This window comes from Ammospiza caudacuta, chromosome 1 (assembly GCF_027887145.1).
Source record: "Ammospiza caudacuta isolate bAmmCau1 chromosome 1, bAmmCau1.pri, whole genome shotgun sequence".
Lineage (NCBI taxonomy): Eukaryota > Metazoa > Chordata > Aves > Passeriformes > Passerellidae > Ammospiza > Ammospiza caudacuta.
The window spans coordinates 129927139-129949255 of record NC_080593.1 but is presented as its reverse complement, the minus strand read 5'-3'; the positions used below and the strand labels follow the sequence as shown (position 1 = coordinate 129949255).

The window sequence follows — 22117 nt, the reverse complement described above, 5'->3', positions numbered from 1 at the left end:
TCCATATCATAATATTCTGGGATAGACACACTGTCAGAGACTCACACTGCATAGCCTTGATATTTTAAGATTATACTTGTCCCCAAAAAGCTGGAAGAAGTGATAGTTAAAAGATAAGGAGTTCTATTGCAATTCAGTCCTCTTCAGTCTTACATGACATGACTGTTATTTAACTAAAGTTTTTAAATTGTACTTCTTATACAGTCTATGCCATTTTTAATACATTTTAAGAAGTTTCCATCTACGACTATTTTTACAGACCAATTGGACTCTTTGTGTGTGAAGTTAGTGAAATTCTGGTTTTCAGGAAATATCCAATCCTGCAAACAAACACTATTTGTCTGTCAGAATTTCTGTCTGTGCAATAAATAACTGACATTAAGAATGAATTTATGATTTGTTTTTTAACAAATTTTAGTGATATTTGAGTAAAGTTCTGTTGGATGATATTGGCTCAAAATTTGGAAGACATTCAGGTTTTTTTACATAGCAATATTACTATGTACTAATAAATAATAAAACTAAACTAATAAATACTAATACTCATAATGTGCTCAACTGAACAATTGTACAAGCTTGTCTGTAAATATAGAGGAAAGGAATTAGCAAATCTTCTTTTTTGGTGAAATACTACGATTTGGTATAAAAGTCCTGCTTTTCAGTGAAGATAGTTTAGCTAGGCTGTTCCCAGAGCACTAGTTTTTCAGCCTCTGGTTTTAAAAACTCCAATCAAATAAGCAATTTCAGATGTTCACTATTATTGCTGGAGAATTCAGATGTTCCTACACTAAATAATCCTATTTCCTTTTGTACAGGTATAGGAACCTGATAAAGAAGGATTTTCTCTAGTGGTCTAGGAATATATTAATGTCTTGATTCCTTGTGTATCATAAATAATTTTCAGTTTAAACAGATAGTTTTTAATGTACAGAACAAGGTATCCTGGAATTAAAATCCTTGCTTTCTGGGGTCTGAAAGAGTATACAATTGGAAATTTAGCATCTGATCAGAGCTCAGCTATGGCAGCAGAATCCATTTAGCAGTGGGAAAACAAAATTTTTCTTTTATTGCTGTCACACCTCTGAAATGAAAATAAAAGTACTTCTTGGTGTCCAAAGAGGTCATGCAATATCCTACTGAGAGGTCCAGTACCCAAGTGAACAAGGCTGTAAACAATGCAGTGTCAGTTGGCCAGGCCTGAGACAGGCATTGCACCAGATGGGCTCCAAAAATGCTCTTCCCAATCTAAATGTCATCACCAGGAACTGGTGAAGGGCAGACAGCACCTCTGAAGACTGTTTGCCGTCACTAAGTAAAATATTTATACTATATTAATAACACATAGAAGTCTAGGATTTTTTACCTTTTTTTGAGATGTCAAAAGAGTATGAAGTCAATAGATCAGTTTCTTGTATCTGAAGATATTTTTGTATCTCTCAATAACATTCTTGTATATCATGAAACAGAAGATGCTATCCAGCAGCACATTATGACAACGTGAAGAAAATCTCTTAGAACAAGGCACGTCTAGCATGTTTGTCAATGCTTTTCAAAGCACTTCTTAGAACATGTACTGGGCTGTTATTAAGCAGGATGATTTCAATTTTTTGGGGATGCAAAATCTCAGCAGTTTAGTCCTCCTACCTTTTGTTCTTTTCTGCATTCTCTCTATGTATAGAATTAGTGATGAAAGAATTTATTGTATAACCTCAAAAATTGCTAGTGTGGGAAATGACAGGAGAGATATTTTGAATTACAAGCTTCTTTTTTGTTTATATAAATACACATTACACATCTAAGCTTTTTTATCTTTATGATTGTCGAGTAGGGATAAACATATTTATTTGAAGACAATACTTAAGTGTTACTCTCTAAAGGTAGTTTAAAAGAACCACCTACGCTTAGCACTTCTATTCTCTTTTTAATATCCCTGGATTGCAGTGTTCCTGAAGAAGAGCAGACTGTCAGCCCTGAAGAGTGAAGTTGTATTTACAGATTGCCAGTAGCAAAGTGCAAGCTTCCCACGGAGCCCCATATGCTGGTTTTTTAGGAGCCAGCTTTCAGAGCCAGTAGCTTCGTTTCTACATATATTTATCTCTCAATATCTTTGAGTGGGCAGTGTGTTGTGGTACAGACTGATCTAAGTCAGCTGTCCACCTTCTCTTTCCCAGTCCTCTGATCCATACATTCCATTAATTTCCTAGTGATAAAGAATCATTCCCATACTTTCTCCTTTGTGTTTTTTGACAGACATCTACTTAGAAACTGGAACTAATATAGAACATAGGATTATGACTTACTAGCTCTTTCAGCTAATTATATTTGAGATTTTCATAACCTGATCCAATGAGTATATTTTAAACTTTTTCTTATGAGAAATGTGGGGTAATGAGTAGGTCTCTTTTACTTATTGTGCTCAGCTCTAAAAGTAAGTTTTTAGAATTCATTTTCTCTAATTACCATAAAATCAGCCATACACCCAGAATTCCAGCATTAATTAGAATTACAGCCAAACTGAAGTTCTTTTTATATTGCCTCTGAAAAAGATTGCAACCAGAAAATTAAAAATAATGTTAGACAATATTTAGGAATTCTCATTTTTGGTAGGCTGTTTTTCCATCTCACATTAGCTAAGAATCTTATTGGAGAATACATACAAAATTGAATGTGCTTTGGGTGCTGGGTCCGTGGTTATTAGGATGTGCAAGTTATTGTTGTTATTTCTGTTTTTTGAGAAATGATACAGAAATAAAACAAGGTTTATACCATGGGATCATGTATCTAAAATTAGTTCCTCTCTCCATGAGCCCGGAATATAGAGATAGAAATCAAATTGCATATGATGCATTCTTATTCCATCTTTTACAGTTTTATCTATGTAATGTGAGCATTTTTGAAGTGTGAGCTGGTATTGTGAATTGAGAAAGAATATGGGGATATTTTATGTTTTGAAGAACAACAGTATTTTAGTTTTATATTAATGCTGAATTTGTTTCAGAAGCAGATTTTGTTTTACTCCAAGTGTTTTAAGACTTTCCCAAATACTTAGGATTGAAAAGTGACTGACACTTGTTTTCTAAGTCAGATTCTGCAGCTTTAAAGTGAAACTGTCTGAATTATTGATCTGCAGTCCACAGAGAGTGCAATGTGCAGTGTAGGTAACAGCTAAGTGTGCAAATGAGAAGAAATATGAATATAGCAATAAACCCAGACATTTTCAGGTCTCTTGCTGCAGCATAGGTCTGTACAGCAGCAGGTCTCTACAGTTTTTGAATACCATGAGAATTCACAATATGGTTTGAAAAATAAAAAATTATATTTTGAACATCCTCAGTAAGGGAAAAGTAATAAATCTACGGGAGATAAACTCTGCTGAGAACAAGATCTCAAAGATTTTAGAAATTACAGTGTTTGAAAATCCACATGTAGGAGTCAATTTTTTTTCCCAACATCTGAAGACAAGAAAAAATAAATCAAAATTAAAGTAAATGTAAATAAACCTACTTTGGAGTAGTTTTCTTGTAAAAGGAATTTCATTACTTTTAGAATTAAATTCATCAATGACTCCATTCACTGAATTTCATGATTCACCAGGTCCATAAAAATCTGGAAGGAGACAAATTACAGTAATGAGAGTTTAAACTGTTGGGACAAAATCTGACTGCAGTTATGTTCTAAAAAAAATCTGCGTATAGTGTGCAAAAAGCTATATATAATTCTTTTTCTTTAGATTTTATTCATTCTTTGAATGGGAATAAAGAAAAGCTATGATGTGTAAACAAAGTGTTTTGAGTAACATGAAAATTTTTTCATGTTTTCAATTTTTTACTTTGTACATTTTTCCATCAGACTGTATTTTCTCCAGCAATGCTGAGACCTTAACATGATAAAAATTATTAAATCCGACTAGAAAAAAATCAAACTGATAGACTGAATTAAAAAATAAATAATCCCATTGCTTATTAATTTTTGAAAAACATTTTTAGAGGGACTCATCAATGCTGAGTGCTGACAGTTTTTAGTTTTTGAATGTTATGTGGCTCTACCATCTGATCAAGGAGGAATGTCATAACTGTTAATTTAATCCCTCTCTTCCATTATTTAAATGGTAAAGCTATCAAGTCTATATTGTAGAACATCAAGATATACATTTCGTAGTACCAAAATCATTAAAGTTTAACAACAATTAATTACAAATGTATCTGGAACTTTAATCTGTGAAATATGAGCACCTGTGAAATGATGGCCAATCTTCTTCCACTGAAAATTATTCCCTTCCTTGGAGCCCTGTAGGGGCTCATTTCACTGCAGAATCAGGATCTTGCTGTCTCAGCAAGTTCCTTTAGTTTGTTGTGAGTTTGGGAAGTCAGCACCATAATTTTCAATGAATGTCACTGAACCTGACTTGAGGAAATGACAATAATGCTGTTCACTGGTAGGTAAGTGAATTGTACCTAATGGACACACGCATCAGAGACTTTTTTCCAAATTATAATATGGAGCATTTTATGGTCAGTGGCACAGGCCATGATTAATTTATTATATGCATTTTATCCTAGAGAGCCAAAATGACAATTAATTTTCTACTTCATGCTTTTTCCTTAGTTTTTCTCTTTCTTTAAATGAAGCATAGGCCTTGGGCATGTTATCTTGGTTTGCATGCATTGATATTTTGTTCATAGAATATGGATATATATACCAGTATTGTATTTACTGTACATCTATTATTTATTTATTATATTTTATTGTACATCTATGGTTTCTTAAATACTTTAATTAAAAGGTATTTAACATGATACAGGGATGTCTAAAAAGGCCTTAAACTATCAAAATATTTTTCTTTTTCTAATAAAAGAAACTAATTTAGAATATTAATTTACTAAATTGTAATTAAACTACAAAAATTCTTAAAAAGCTTTTTTGAAGCAGTTTAAGATAATTACTTTATTTCTCTGATACATGATAAAATCATGTTATTAAACTACTCTTCTGTTGTGCAATGAAGTTTTCAGATGGTTTTAATACTATTCTGACTTCTTCCTTTCTGTGTTATGACCATATAGAAACAAACATTGCTTTCCTAGTCCTCAATCCCATTATAATCTCACTAAGTTTATATTCTTGTTGTCTTCAAGAAACTGTATGTTTTTGAAGATCTATCCAGCAGTTAAATTCAGAAAGTCCCTAACTTTTAACTAGATGAATAATTTCTACACTGTGTTAATAGATTTATTTTGTGGGCACATGGCACACTTCCACCTTTAGTGTTCAGGTAACACCTGATGTTGTCAGGGTAAGCTATAAAAAGTCTCTAAACTGCATTTTTCATAATTTTGTAGCCAAAAAAGTATAATTTTTAATGAAGTCCATAACCAGAAGAGATTAGCATTAAGGAATACAAATATTAGAGAACTTACACAATAAATCCCATCTAAAAGGTTGTAAGTGATGCTGAAAAACCCCTATAATTTACTTTGAAATTACATTGACTAATGGAATTCTGAGACATAAAAATGTATTACATTTATCAAGAAACCAAAGTTGAAAATATAGAGAGTTAGAAATTGTAAGTAGTAGGTGATTTAGTAGTATGATCCACATATTAAAATAGTTGGTACCTGGATGTCAGAAAAAGTGTGACTTGCCAGAAGGCACTTAGTCATCCAGTGAATCCATTAACAGCACCATTTGGCAAGAAATTGAAATTTTCTCTAACACTGTCATATCATATAATCTGAGGTGCATCATTTACTTACAGACTGGCACTCTTCTGTTTAGTAAGTTGTCTGGGAGCTTTTCAACTACAAGGAATAAAAATATTTACAAAATCTTGCTAATGACAAGATATTGTTAATGTTATTCTGGCTTCTTGCCTTCTTTGTATTATGACATCTTAATATGGAAGTCATATTTCAAAATCTACAAATCCAATGAACATTTCATGTTTCCAGAATTGTCCAGATATCCGCATCCTATTCCTTGGCTCAGTTTAGAAAACTTGGTATGATTGTTTGGAAAGCTAAAATACATAAACCAGTCAGACTTAAGGAGTGCAAACAATAAATCAGGTATTGCAAGCATTTAATCATTCAGCTCATATCAGGGTTCTAAAATTCAGTGGTAACAACAGTATATAATTAAGGTTCTCATGTATGTACGTATTTACCAGGTCAAGACGTAGCAGGAGGGAGAAGATTGACTGGCACATCACTTCAGAGTCTGTTAATTTTAAAGGAGCATTCAAAACTACACCTTGGGAAAGTTCTGCTAGTGCTGCAGGGCCAAGAGAAGCATGCAATATTTTTAAGGGTAGCAGCTCATATTGTATGCCCAGCTGAATATACATTTTGCCCTTAAAAAGTTAAACACTTGTAATAAAAATGTGCAACTGTATTTCAAAATTGGAAATGACTGAAATTGCTCTACTAGATCTCTGTGGCTGTTGTATATAACTGTTGATCCAGAAGTGATTATTGGCATTTTTGTGGTTTAATTTCTCTTAGCTGCTTGAGTTTTATAATTTTGAAGTAGTGTGGCTACACTATCAAATTCTTCCATCTCTGGCAGCAATTATAGAAAAGTTTAAGGTTCTAATCATCCCTGTTACATGTGTTGATTCATATATTTTTTCCCTGACACTACTTCATTTCAATATTTTTTTTCCAGATAAAGGCTTATATTCATATCATTCAGGTAAATTTTCAGCATGCCATAAATGCTTATTGCTTCCATATATGTGCAAAATTTAATTTGATATTTTATTGGTGTGCTTTTGCTACCTATTGTGCAGATACTAAATTGCATAAAAGTTCTTTGGCTTTTCTTGTCTGCTTTTGAGTATTAGGTCTTTTGTTGGCTTTCTTTCTCTATTGTTAATGTCTCAGTATTGATATTGGAGCAATACTGTAGCACCACACTTGCTTTGCTTGCCTTTATTTTAGGTAGAGATATGGCAGGAAAGCTGTAGTGAGCTTTATTAACTCTACTAGGAAAATGCTATCTAGCTTTAACTGGATTAAAAGGAATGCTATTATATTACAGCTGTTTGAGAACTAGTGTAAGTATATTTAGAATACAGACGTGGGGTAAGTGAAGTACTGGCAAAATCAGTATTTACACTGGTATATATTTTTACAGTTTCTTGTTGATAGAAATCCCCATTACAAATCCAGCTCTATCGGAGGAATTTGCCTTAATTAAATATAAGTAAATTAATAACATACAGTTTTTACCAACTTAAATTTTGTAGTGCATTTCATTTGGGACTTTTTGCAGTTTTTGCAGTTTTAATTATTGGAATCTCTTTGAGAATTGGTTCAACTAATTATCTTTTAGTTATGTTTAAAAAATGAAACTCACATTGTTAGGAAAATAGATCCATACCATGATGGAGAGAAACAAAAGCCCCTTAGGGCAGAAGTTTCTTGAGAGTAGTACTAATAAAATCCTTTTTTGATTACATCTAATGTCAATCTCCCATATTTCTTCTACTCCTTTCTCTCCTGAAATAATCCCAAATTCTTCTCATGTTTTACAATATCTTCATATGGGGAGAGACCAAGTTTGGTGTGGCATCTGTGGGCTTGAACACATGTAGATTAGATTCAAATTTTATATGGATAAAGTTTCTTTTTGATTAAAGACTTCCAATTTGTATCTCTCTCTTCTATCTAGAAGTTGTATCTCTTTTATCTTTTTCATCTATCCTATTCTAACGATTTTCAAAGACCTGTAGGAACTTAATAGAATTTTATATTTAAACTCCTCTGTCAGTGTAGATGAAAGTGGTCTAAAGCCTCTAAACCCCACTATTATGTGCAGGAAGATGAAGTGACAGACTGACATGGAGACAGCGTGAGAAATTAGCTCACACTAAGGACCCTCGGGCACGGCCTGGATGAATATCAGAGAGCAAATTCTTAAAACAGTTGTTGTGAGACTCTTTTGGGGGTACTTATGTGTCAGCTCTGAACATAGAAGAAATACAGGCCATGCTAAGTGACTTCAAGTGGTGGTGAAGGCCTTCTGTGAGCTCCAGGGAGGGAACTGCAAGCATGCTTCACTACCCTTGGTTGCCCCAGGGAGTCCACAAAACCTTGTAAAAGCTTCCTGCATTGTAAGGGACAGGATTGGGAGCCTGGTCTGCTTTCTTTTTCCTTTTTTTTTCCTTTCTCCACAAGAAAAGCGCAGAATTACTGAGCCATAAATTTGGCACTTTCTTCTGTATTTAGGCTGATGCACACTAATTTTATTTCTCATTCTACCCTGTCCTAGTTCATTTTGGTAACTATGTTGGCTGGTCAAATGCACTTGAGTAGAGCTTTGAACCTCCTGTGTTAATCTTCTCTTGAGGTCTATCAGAAATGTCTGTGGGGAATTTATGAAGTGCAGAAGGTATTTTGTATTATTTCCTCTGTATATTAAAAAGAGAGCAAAGAAAAGCTGTGTGCCAACTGCAGTTGTCATGTGGAAGGCAGAAGGTTTTTTGGAACCCTCCACAGATTTTGGTTGCTTTGTAAGAAAATAATTTTTTTTTGCATATTGTTTTATTCACATGGGAGAGTTCCAATTATTTAGAATGTTGTTATGAAGGGAAATGTGATTCTGGTGAAATAGAATAGAATATTCCAGTTGGCAGGGACCTACCACAATCATCTAGCCCAAGAGCCCAACCATTCAGTCCTGACCAAAATCTAAAGCAAGTTATTAAATACATGGTCCGAATGCTTTTTAAACATGGACAGCTTTGGGAAAACCAAAGAATAGTCTGTAAACATTTTTTCAATTTTCCCCATATTCTTTTTTATTTAGAAGCTGTTAAAGCTTTCCATGGCCATCAACACTGCATCTCATTAAAAGTTTACAAAAAATAAATAACTGTTTCCTTAATGAAATTGAATGAAGCACCTCATTTTGTTCTTTACTTCCTATTACTTCTTTACTTCCTATTACTTCAGCCCCAAGGAAGAAAAATGGAAATGTTTTTATACTAAGAAACTACTGTATTATAAGTTCCTTTTCTGTGTAAGTGAAAGTAAAAATCCAAATAGTAAAAAATTAAATAGAAAGTACTTGCTAAATTGAAATTAAAAATAATGGTTCTAATGGTTTTTAGGTGACAGGGTTTTGTTCCCAACCCTGCAAGTGCTGTGAACTTCCAGTCCTGCTGTGCACGTGTTCTCCCACTCGTGCTGGGTGAGGTGGTAGCCCGAGCAGCACTGCAGGGAAGGAGTAGGGGCGTGTGGAAGGGCAGGAGGATGCTGAACGTTGGCAAGTTCTGGTTGGGGAGGTTTTCCATTGTCCCCAGTATAAACGCTCCCCTGAAAAGATTTATTGATAGTTTAAGGCTGTTAAACCCAAACTTGATAAATGGAATAAAAAAATACATTTTTATTTCCCGGGGGCTATGCTGAGTTAAGGCATTTGAGGGTTACAGTAGCTTGGGATCTATTTTGCCTTCAATCCATAACTGTAATAATTGTTAATCTGGGTGGAAGGGATTTGAAAGTTTGTCTTCACCATCTATTACTGCCCAGTTATCAGACAAAAGGTGAATAATACCTCCAATAAAATTTTATAAATAAGCTACATACTAGTGGAATGGCATCAAAGAGAAAGTTAACTACAAGCAAACCATTGGCACCAATGCATTCATTTAATGTAGACAGTATCCTGGAATATAAGATTTTTACTGAATTCTGAATTTATGTAAGAATGGACTTAAACCCTTTGCTCTTGATTTTTGGACCATATTTTATAATGTATATGTCAAAGAGTTTAAGATATTAACTAAATAACAGTTTCATTCACAATATTAATTTGCAATAATTTGTGAGAGGCTTCAATGTCCCATTTCATAGATAAGATATGAAATTTTTTTTCTCTTTTTTGTAATCAGTGGTCCAAATTACTTAGTGAAGTAGTACTTTGAAAAGACATGGCTAAGGTGGGACACATGCCTAAATCTTCACATTTACATTGACAATAGGTTAAAAAGGAAAGTACCATCTAAAATTAATATAAAGCAGATGAAATCACTCTTGCAAAAATTCCAAGAACTATTAAACTATTCTGCTAGTAATTATACTGACATTTCAAATACTTACTTCAATAAAAGATTTTGACCTGGGCACTTTCTAGTTTGTTCCATTTCTGAAGTTAATGGAAAATGTTTTAAATAGGTATAATCAGATTCCTTTGCAGAAATTATGTATTCCAGGCAGTAGTTCTAGATATTACACATTTAATTGACATAACATCGCTTTCCTTCCCCCTTCCTGAAAAAATTGATTGCCAAAGATAAAACCAAGTCATTAATTCTGCTTTAAATTTCTTCTGACTTCTTTACTATCATTTAAATTTACATTTGTAAGGAAATGAAAAATATTCCTTAAACGTGATTATTTTTTCAATTGGTTTAATTCTGTTAGTAGTTAGAGCTGGCTTGTAGCAGCTTGAGGAGATAGAGTGGATGATCTGAGCTGAACAAGCTTCATATCTCATCTTACAGATCAAGTTTCATATTTTAAGGATGTCAGGTGTTACAAGAGACTCTCCTCTTTTCAGCAGCAAGGACAGTTTGAGAAATCACTGAAATCTGATTCTTCCTTTACTTTATTCTTTTTCTACTCCTGTCCTTTGGGCAGGTCTCAATCCTGGCCCATTCACTTTCTCTTGCGCTGGCTCTTTCCTGAGGCTCAGATCTCTAGATCCTGGAAGATGATGGGGAGCTGAAGTATTAGGAGATTCTGGAACAGGTGGATGTGGCTTGAGAGGACAGAGAGAGAGAGAACTCTGTCTTTTATACCTGTGCTCTGTTGAAGCTTCCTAATCTCTCTTTTGTGCCAGATGTATCCTGTGACTACAACAATATATAATTTTAGCTACACAGCTGGGAAGTGTAGAGCCCACTGTGACAACAGCTGACTATTTTCATCCTCAAAGATGCAAATATCTCCTCCTGAATACAGAATATAATATTCTAAAAATATGTTAAAGCAGATGTACTTAGCTGTAAATATAAACATAAATAAAAAGCAACCTCAGTTGTAATTAATTAGATTCATTCATAAGAATGAATTAGTTGATGAGTAAATGACATCTATTCAAATCATAGTTGATTCAGCCTTTTTACATCTTTCATGATGAAACCTTTCCAAGCAGCCATGTGATGAGCATCAGCATACTGAATTGCCCTCATCTTCCCATGCCACAATCCCCTCTCGACAGGGCCTGGGTGACTTTTTGGCATTTCTGCACAGCAGCCACAGACCCACTGCAACATCAGTGTCAGGGCTACCAAAGGAGAGACTCCTACTGCTTTGCGCTCTCTTTGGGGCCTTTTGCCTTCCAGGTGCCAGCCAAAGCCCAGCCAGATAGTAGGGCTCTCTTGCTCAGTGTTTGGTCACAAATATCGCCCTCTTTTAATGGACCTGGATTTGAATCGGCGGCTGAGAAGAATGGAGACTAATCCTTCTTGCTCACTGGCACATGTATCACTACACCATTAGAAGCTTCTCCTGAAAATGGCAACAGGGACAGCATCACAGGTGGAATGGATCCTTTCTTTGGGGAAAAAGAGAGAGTGGGCCTTTTAATACTGTAATTAAGAAAATAATCAGAGGAGGTTGAAACCTTTTCCTTCATTTCTGCTCTCATCATCTAAGTTTTCCTGAGTGCTAATTGTCATCACTTGCTTGTAATTTATTTGTTTTAGAGGAAGACTTGTTATTTCTTGAATTCAAAAATATTTCTCCCCTACCCATTGTAGTGTGGCTATTTCTAAAATTTTATAATAAATTGAGCTACCATATAAGAATTGCATGATTTTCCCTGAGCTTTAATTTCCTATTTGTGAGGAAAACATCAGCCTTTAGTGCAATTAAATAAAGACAATTAAAATTTCTTTACTGAAATTACTTAATGTATTGGCAGGCTAAATTGTTTTCTAATAATTAGCACATATCACACATCTTGTTTTAGTTGAATAAGTTTTAAACTGAGAAATTTTTATCCTCAAAGAATAAAAATCCTCAAAGAAATAGTCTGCAGTCCAGATTGCAAATTCATACACCCACATCTCAATTGCTGCAGTGACTTCTGACTTCTCATAAAGGCAGAGAAGAAATAGAAAATGTACAAACAAATACAGCAGGAACAATCAGAAATTTGGAAAGGCTGGCATGTGTAAAGGAACCAAAGAATGATATTGCAGCTCAAAAAAAGTGCAAACCAAAGAGATAACTATAGCAGAACACAAAATGCTGATTCATGTTTCTCAGAATACAAAAGCTTGGAGGGCATTGTCTGAGATAACGGATATAAAATATAGGGAAGTTGATTTCACACAATGCATACTCCAACTACAGAATTTACTCACATAGAATGTTGCAGAGGCCAAGAGAATACTGTGACTAAAAATGAAATTACATGAATTTGTAGAGAATAAGATGATTAATTACTGTATACAGGATGGCTTAGGAGAAGTCTCAGATCTTGTAAGCACACTCTTTCTGCTAAAGAAAACCTTCCACTATCCTCTAGTGGGTAGGTAAACAGATGTTCAACAGTCTAAAATGACAGCAGTTCTTATAATTCAAATAATTTCTAAAGTTTCTTTAAATTGAAAATTCTTCATTTTTGTCAAAACCACTCTAAGTACATGTTCTCCCAGTTTTTTGCTGGGAAAGGAGTGTAGACATCCTTCTGTGCCAGTCACTCAGATAGAGCATTAAGGCTGCTTTGTCCTGGACTTCTTCAGGTTTACTCAAAGTTTTTTGCTGATATTTTTGTGTCTACATTTTTCAGAAAAATTGTCCTGAGGCAGGAAAAAAATTCTTGCATGTGATTGGAAGTGTGGTGACAATTAAAGTTTCTCCCTTCCAATTACCCATTTTTAGATGGTCAGAAACTTAAAATAGACACACCATCTTGCTGAAGAGCAGGGATTTTTTCACTTTTAACAGAAGTGAATGAATAATTATCAGTCACATGCCAGTGTTTAACCCTGATATCAACAATAAAATACTGTTTAAATATGCCACAGAAGACTGAAGTAAATTTAGGCTGAACAAAACCTGACATATTTACTTTTCCTGTGTGACCTACATTTGGGTTCTAATTGTGGAAGTGGAATCTGCTTTAGCCAACTCAGCTCTAGATATTTTGGCAGGTATACATTTAATAGTTTGATTATGTTCCATGGCACGCTATATGTGTGAAGCTGCCCTTTCTCCTGATAATCCTTATTAAGAACTTGAAGAAAGTACTACATGCATTTAATATTATTGCTATTAATAATATTTCTGTTATTCAGAGACTTTGGGGAGGGATGGTGCCTTGTACATGAAAACTTGGAAGATGAACAGTGTGATGCTAGTTTCAGTACAGAATGAATACAAATATCGGTGTATATGGAATTAATATAAACTATATAAAAATATTTCATAAAAGCAATGTTGTAGAGATGTATTTCAGTATTTCATTTTATATTACTTTCAAGATTTAGCTGAAATAATTGATGCAGTCATATATGTTCAACAATTATAACATGAATGATTACCTTTATATGCTGATGTTAATGCTTCATGGTATAGTATGGAATCCATACATTAATTTAGGTATTATTGACAGAGGACAGTTTTAACTTACAGGAAGGAAGATGACGCATATATTTTCTTTTTCCAGGATCCAAAAGAATCAGTGACAGTGAAGTCTCTGATTATGACTGTGATGATGGAATTGGTGTTGTTTCAGGTACTAATGTTTAAGTTTACTTCTCCGAGTTCAGTAGAAATATTTCTTATTTATAATTTGTTATGAATTTTGCAATGTTTTTCTGATGAAATATAAGTGGAACTTAAGTATATATTTTTCTAAGAGACACAGAATAAATATTATGCATACTGCATGTCTAATCTCAAAAAATTACTAATGGGGGGAAAAAGTCAGTGTGTGAATGTCCTTATTGCTTTTATATAAGGATAAAAATAGCATAAAGTTATTTTTTTAATAAATGTCCAGAAATGTTCATTTCTCCTTTTTTGACAGACATATGTTGATATATCCTGTAAAACTTCATGATGGACTAATAACACTGCTAAAGGTCTGAAACACGAGCATTTTAAGGCAGGACAGGAGATAGCAGATAATCTGCTTCACTAAGTATTGGAATGGAGCCCATTGGAGAAAAAAGTTATCATGTCAAAGAGTATGTCTCCCCTTCTAAGAGAAAAGATAATACCAAATAAAAAATAATCATTGCTGAAAACAATAAAATCCTAACCATATAGTTTTGATGAATACAACAGATAATTTATTTAAGAATCATGGACATTTTTAGGTTGGATCAAGTCCACCTGCTAGAACTGCAAAATCCACTACTAAACCTTGCTCATGAGTCCCACAGCCACACGTCTTTTAAATACCTGCAGGAGTGGTCACTCCACCCCTTCCCTGGGCAGCCTGTTCCATTGCTGGACAACTCTTTTGGGAAGATTTTTCCCAGTATCCAGTCCAAAGGAGGCAGCTGTGCTAGCTCTAACCAGTACCGAGTGTGCTACTGTCAGCACAGAGTGGAGTACTCCTCCCAGTGTTTGTTCTGCTGCCCTGCTGCTGTTCTGAGATTTTTAACACACAGGGTTTTCTGTGCTAGACAGCTTCTGGTTCTCTTGGGTGAGGTCCAGCTCCAGTGTGAGACAGTGGGGTTTGGGAAAGGCTGAGCAGTTTAATCTGTCTGCTCCACACAGCAGCTGTGGGAGCGTGATCCGCTCAGTTCAGCCCGAGCCACCGTCAGCTCATGGGCTGCAGGACCTTCTGCTCAGGCTGAGAGGAGTACAGCTCACCTCAGAACTAAGAGGGAATAAATGAGGTGAGGTAGGCAATCCTGAATATTGTGAGATGGTGTGAAGCCAATTATTGATCAATCCAGACATTTAGTGAACTATCTAATTATATGAGTTGGCCTGGTCCTGCTTTAAAATCTGTTACCTGTCTAAACTCAGATGCATTTCTGTTTTGTCTACATAGTCATTTATTTCCAGCTTTTATTTCCAGCTATTTCATGGTTAGCTCATAGGCTGTGCTTCATTTTTGACCCTGGTATGTTATTATTCCGTGCTATGAGTCTTGCACTTGCTGGGATAAGGAGATAACTTTTTTTTTTTTTAATAAACAGCATGTAAATTTTATTTAAAAATCAGTTATTTTCAATAACTGATAAAATTTTACAGACTTTGTGATATAAACAGGGCAAGTCATATTTGTGCTAAGATTCCAGGAGTTTTACCAGATTAAAAAAAGAAAGAACATTAGGCCTGAAAAACCACTAAAGTTTCTATGTTCCTTAAAACATTTATCTTCAAACAGTAACAGGCTATTTTTTCAGATTATTACTTTAATTAGAAAACTACTAAGGAAAATTTACAGCATTTTTATATTCCCACTCCCCTGTTTGCTTTATTGCAGTCAGAACACAGGAAGGATAGGTAGCCAGAGTGGCGTGAAGTACTGGAACCAAAGAGGCAACCATCCTCAGAAGCCCTTTGTTCCTCTTTACTGTACTTTCAATCTTTGATGACCTTGCTGTCTGTAATTAGTAGTCACCAAGACATTCAAATTGCCTGTCCTTCCAAAAATAAGAGCTTTCATATTGCTGTGGGTCAGTTAAATTAAAATTTATCAATCTAACTTAGGACCTAAAAAACAAAGGTTGGAAGTAACTGGATTTAATGGATATATTTCTAGAGTGCCCAGTATAGCATCATTTTGAAAGTGAAATGTTTTTCCTGTCCTGGAAAAAGGTACCAAGTTTTGCAGATTTTTTTTACCAGGTGCTTGAACATGAGCAGGATTCTTATGGAGCATCTAGATTTACAACTTTGATTCAATAAACTTATCTTTTGACAACTTGTAAAATTATGATCTTTACAGTTCTATGAATGAGCCTACTTTCCTTACCTGAGTTTCTGACATACCTTTAGTTTTTTAGGATCTTTAAGCTATTGAATTTTTGCTGAACAATTCTACAACTTATTTGCATTTTAATTCAGCTGGGCTGTGTGGGTAGGAAATTTGATGGGTTTTAAGTTTTGAAATATTTAGTGCCTTACTTTTTTTGTGCTGCTGCCACTATGTTTGTAAGTCATCTTGTTTAGTCTTGTCTTGTCTTACCATCCACTCTCATTATCATTCCCTCAATCGTTTAAAGTTCCTCTCTTCATTTGTAAACTCATCACAATCTTGGTTGGAATATATGCACTGTTATGCACCATTTGTCTCTCTTAGTTTTCTTTCTTTCTTACTTACCCCAGTTCTTTCATTTTGTATTTTCAGGTTTTATTTAACATGACACTTTGCTCTTCTTCTGTCTGCTATATAAATAGTGCATTACATGAAGTAAGCTTGCCAACATCTTTCAAGTACTCTCAGTGATCCTTTCCATAAAATTAATTCCTAGTATCACACCTGTGAACAAAACTCCAGAAGCCTTTAAGAGGAAGAAAAATTAACTCTTTGCTCCTCTTCAATTTACTTTTATTCATAATGGTTGACTAGATGTCCTTTAAAGTTCCCTTCCAATTCAAACTATTCTGTCATTTTATGATCTTTTGGAAAAATTATTTACCGAATCTATCACTTCTTGTGGATTGGATCTTAGCCTTCTTATACAAATGTAATAAGCTTCAGTCTGTTGTTTCGGTCAACAGGAAAGGCCTTTAAAAAATTAGTGAGAAACAGATTGAAAAACTTCAATGTCTTTTTTTCTGGCTACATGTTTTATCCAACACCAATTGTCACAAAGAGTTATAGCATATTACACATTTAAAAAGCAAATTTTTACTAGATTCTAAAATATCTCTCTTCAAATATTATGTACATTCATCTTGGAAAGCACTAGAATAGAATCTCTATTAATATTTCATCTTTGCTAGCATTAATCTTACCATAGGTAAGTGGAATGAGCAGCATGAGCAGTTCTGGTTATGTCTTTAGATTGGTTATACATAGCTCTCAAACAGTTTGAAGCATCTGTTTTGCTGTCCTGAACAATAAACCTGGGCCCTCAAAGTTGTCACCAGCAGTTCTGTGTGAGATTACATCAGCATCTACACCTGCCCTTTGGAATGCTCTTGTGTCCTTTTTGATAAAAGCTATACAGCATTTTTATATTGATTTTTTTTTAATTCCAGAAAGGCTTACAAAACATCATTTATACTACAACAATAAATACAACTCAGTGAAAGGCAGATTGGCTTTTTGTTTTTTTTTTTTCTTTCTGGTGTCCAAAGTTAAGCATGCATTTCAGTTAACAAATTCAAGGAATATGGACTATAATTTCTAAATAGTTTTCTTCCCAGATATTTTCTAGTGTATGTTGAACCTAGGGAATACAAGCAGCCTACTGAGTCTGACTTTATGAACAGAGACATGTATTGTCAAGACCATTTAATTGTAAAATTCTCACCTATTGCTTTTGTAACACTAAAATATTAAGTAAGATAATAATGTTTAAAATTCAGTTCTACACCCATATCTCATCTGCATTACAACAGATTATGTATTATGAAACACTTGCAATCTGAGCTATGTTTCAACAGAAGCGACAAATGAATCATGGGAGAACGTAAGGCAGTGAATTCTGCACAGACTGCATTACAAGCCTCTGTAGAGAAGGGCTTTTCTGAGTAAAAGAGTGCAGTCTCCAGCTTTGAGAAGAAAAACATTTATAGCGATAAGTTTTTGTCATTATGCAGAAGATAGCTGTATGCTTCAGGAGGAAATAAGAATGCAAAGATATTTATTCAGATAGTTGGGTCCATGTAAATTATGAAAAAATAGTACAGAATACCATCAGTACAGCAGTTATTACTGAACCTTCAAAAATATTTCTGTGTTTGAAGAAGAATGAAAAGAAATTATCAATTTTTGTTTCACCTCTCAAAACACCTGAGGAATTCTTTGTTCAAAAGAATACTTTCACTGTCATGTTGCAGCCTTTGCTGCAGAGGAAATGTCTTTTTCTCTATTTGTTGATAACGTGGGCTGAATTTTTATGCCTGAATCCTGTGGATGATTGCTTCTCAAAGCAGATGCAGAAAACACACTTTGGTTACAGATTAAATTCGACTAGAATTTACCACTGCTTATAGAAAGATATCTTACAGCATTAGCACATAGAGTGGATTACTTTTATCCCTACTAAAATACAGATTTCATTGTATTACCAGATTACCAGCTAGCCCTAAATGGGAACCTGTTGTGACCCAAAAGCCCAGTAACTTCAGACCTAAACACTGACAAGAGTTTTATTTTATTGTATGTTGATACCAAATGGCCTGCTCTAAAATCTGTTCTTTCTAGGCTCTCCCTTGATTTAAAAATGTTAGTCTGTGTGTCACAAAAATCCCCCTTCCAAACTGAAATTCAAGCCATGTTAAATAGTCCTTATGCTGACTGCCTTGATCAATGGATCTTTAACCATTTTCCTTTTTCCAAACAAATAATTTATATATTATTTATAACTTTTTGCCTAAAGTTCTTTACACATTATTATAATTCTTTAAGCTTTTCTTTCATTTTAGTTTTCTTTCCTAATATATACTTTCCATTTTTCGTGTTTATTATCTTATTTAAATTTTGAATGTAGTACTTCTATTATTTAAAAAATAAAGAAATTCTTCAGTATAATTTCCTCAGCTGAAAAATCGTCTTTCTCCTCAAACATCCAAATTCTCTCAATGCTTTTCTTTAAACTAGTAAAAACTAGTCAAAACTATTTTTAAATATAAGCTATATCACTTCAGTTTGTAAGTACGTAACTTGATTCAAGTTTTATTTTCAGATAATTACTAATTATCAATAGTACTCTCTTTGAGGAAAGTTAAAGAAATATGAACTTGGTGTGTTAGTTTATATTTTTACCATAGTCCTATATCTGTGAAGTAACAAAGGGATTAAAAGGCAATGAAAATTGCAATGAAATTGCATTCCTATTAGACATGCTCTTTGTGGATACTTCTCACATAAGGGGATCACTGGTTGGGATGAGTTACAATTGTGGCAATTTAGAAGAGCACTTCTAAAAAGGAAATATAGCAAGAAAGACTGATAAATTCCAATCAACAGTGTGAAGAGGAGGCTAATTTGAGGGACTTACTGTACAGATGCAAATATACATGGATGAATGCTCAACTAGGAAGAAACATCTTTTTAGTGCCTGTGGTGGTTTAGGTATTTCCCCCTCGCAAGCTTTTCATGTCATGCTGGGTATAGGAACAGCACTGAAAACTCAGCTAGCTCTAGTGACAGTGTGGGAATGCTTTTCCATAAGAAAAGAATTGTCTTAAGTGTAATGGGCCCATAAATACAATTAGTGCTGTAGAGCTAATTATACCTGTGAGGAACTGAGTTGCTATGCAGCAAGTTACCAGTTATTCCTACTGTAATGTTTACTGATTCCTTTCACTGTACATTCATCCTTCCTATGTTTTCAGAATAATATTTAATACAGAAAAATTCCCCAAAGCAATCCATAACATATCTTCAACTTATAAAGCATTCAGATATCAATAATTCAATTTATTTGATCAGTGACTGTCAGCACTTTTTTTTGGAGAACATCTAAAATCTTCATTTAGATGTGCAAGTCAGCCCAGAAGCTGAGCACATTTGTATGAAAGAACTGAACTCTCTCTAAAGTGCCCATATGTGAAATGTTGGTATATTAAGCATTTCTGGCAATTTGATTATATAATTGTTTTTAATTAGTGCTTGTTCAAAGCCCAACCACTGTGAGTATTAAAAAGTTAAATATCTGAAAGCTTGATGCTTCAATCAAATACAGATGTTAAAGTGGAGAAAATACCACTTAACATCAGTGTCAGAAGCAAGTCAATTACATTGCCTGTGATGAGCAGCCATTCTAGTACTGCCTTTCTAGAACAATTTTCATACTAAGAGTTTCTTTCAAGTAAATCAAGCAGCAAGGCATTTAAATTAAAATCTTCATTAGTACACTTCAGTTAATTCTTTTTAGGCCTATTTTAGGGCTGTTGATATGAACCTAATATTTGGAAGTTTGTGGTTTTTTGCATTTTTGGACCTGAAAGATTCATAATTTAAATAACAATTCAATCGTCAGTATTTACTGAATATGTAACCTGCATAGCATAATATTAGCACAGTACATACTTTGTGGATTAATATTTTAAGTCAAATATATTAACAGTCTCTCTTAAATCAGATAAAACTAAAACTTCAGGTCTGAAGAAGCTGTGTTTAGTGTGCTTTGTAAAATCCCTCTTTTCATATGTATCAGTTTTTAAAGAAACCTTCCCATGACAGAAGAAGGTGGTGGCATTGCAGTTATCCTTGTCATGTGTCTGTCTTTTAGGTGTCTGCAGCTCACAGTTGTTTACCACTGATTATGTCTACACTGATTATCAGGTTCTGTGTACTCTCTATGTTGATTTAAGAGGCTTGCCATAGTTACAGAGCCTTTGATTCTATGGTAATGACTCAATATTTATAGCTGCAAGCAGGATAATGTTTATCCTATTTTTACTACTGCTATAAATATCTGCTTTGCTCAATAGCAACTCATTGGTCAAGCTGCCCTTATGACCTGTCTTTTCTGTCTATAATTTCTTTTCACAAGAAAATGTTTTTTACTTAACTTCTCTAACCTTATTTTCAGGATGTGCAATAGTTTTTGAAATTGGAAGGTAAATTACCTACAGTACAGGCAGTTAAATCAGAGCTACATTAACTCTACAAAACTGAAGGATAACTTTGAAATTACCTCATTAACCCATGTTAGTGGGTTGTCTTACTTAAACAGTTGCTTTTCAATGTGTGGCCTGTTGGAAAAAGAGGAGTTTGTAAATATAATTATTTTTTGTTTTAGGTAAATGGATTATAAATGTCAATTTTTTTGGTAACAATATTATTAGACAACATTAATCCATTTTTTTGATCACAGCTAAACACCTCTAGTTTTCTTCAAAAAATGTAGCAAAAGTTTATCAAGATTTAGCAAAATTGCTAGGAATGCTGGTTGTTTCTGCCTTTGTTATTGTTATAAGGAAGCAGTACCAGTGTTAGTTACCAGAAAGTACTGCATGACTACCTCAAAATTAATGTAAAGCACATATTTGATCAGGATTAGACTTGGCAATTAATTACAAAGTTATATATTTTGATTTATTGCAACAATACTGCTCATTTGGTCAACTACAATAACAAATTAGAGCTGGAAGAGGCTTTTTGTTCCAAAGTAATTAATTTGTTTCTGTGTGCATATGTAATAAGTTCAATAATTTTGATTTACTTGTTCTCACTTCTAGGAATTTTTTAGACTTTTAAAGCATTTTTTAGAATTTTAAAGGTGGTTTTTGTTTGTGTTTTGTTAATGGATTACCTTGCCCTTCATTATGTTTATTCGCCTAGAAAATCTTACAGTATTGCTCATTCCCCTCATACTTTGATGTCTGTACATACCAAATATTATAAAAACTACTGATTTTTTCAAAGAATTTACCCATTTCTTCATGTTACTACTCTACATTGCTTTTCATCTCCAGATTCAACAAATTCTACTTGTGTATGCAAGGAGATCTATTGACAGAAAAAATAGAGATAGTCTATCTAGATACACTATGTCTATCTTTTCTGTCAATAGATATGCATTATTAGGATAATAAGACAATATTTCTTTCTGTTCTTGTACTGTAAATGTTTTTTTATTTCAATATCTAGAAGTTTATAATAACTTGCTGCTCATTTATGTGTGGTGGATTGACTCTGGCTAGGTTCCAAGTGGCTGCCAAAACTGCTCCATCACTGCCCTCACGAGCTGGAAACGGGAGAGGAAATATAAAACAAGACTTGTGGGTGGAGATAGGGCCAGGAAGAGATCACTCCTTGTTCTGGCTGTGGGCAAAACAGACAACTCAGAGATATTATTTTATGGCAAATAAAATCAGAGTAGCAGAATGAGAAAATAAGCCCCTGAAACTTCAAAGCCTTTCCCCCATCCCTTCCTTCTCTCTGGTCTCAGCTCACCCCTGGTTCCCGACCTCCTCCCTCTCAGCTGCACAGGGAGATGGGAATGGGGGTT

At 34.2% G+C, this 22117-nt stretch overlaps 1 protein-coding gene across 1 annotated transcript in view; it reads left to right on the top strand.

Moving 5' to 3' along the window:
- RIMS2 (regulating synaptic membrane exocytosis 2) overlaps nucleotides 1–22117 on the top strand; it is a 443432-nt gene that overhangs the window by 259258 nt on the left and 162057 nt on the right. The window contains exons 16-17 of the mRNA XM_058808280.1: nucleotides 6667–6693; nucleotides 13687–13755. Coding sequence (XP_058664263.1) covers nucleotides 6667–6693; nucleotides 13687–13755 — 96 coding nt within the window. The remainder of the gene's footprint in view (nucleotides 1–6666; nucleotides 6694–13686; nucleotides 13756–22117) is intronic.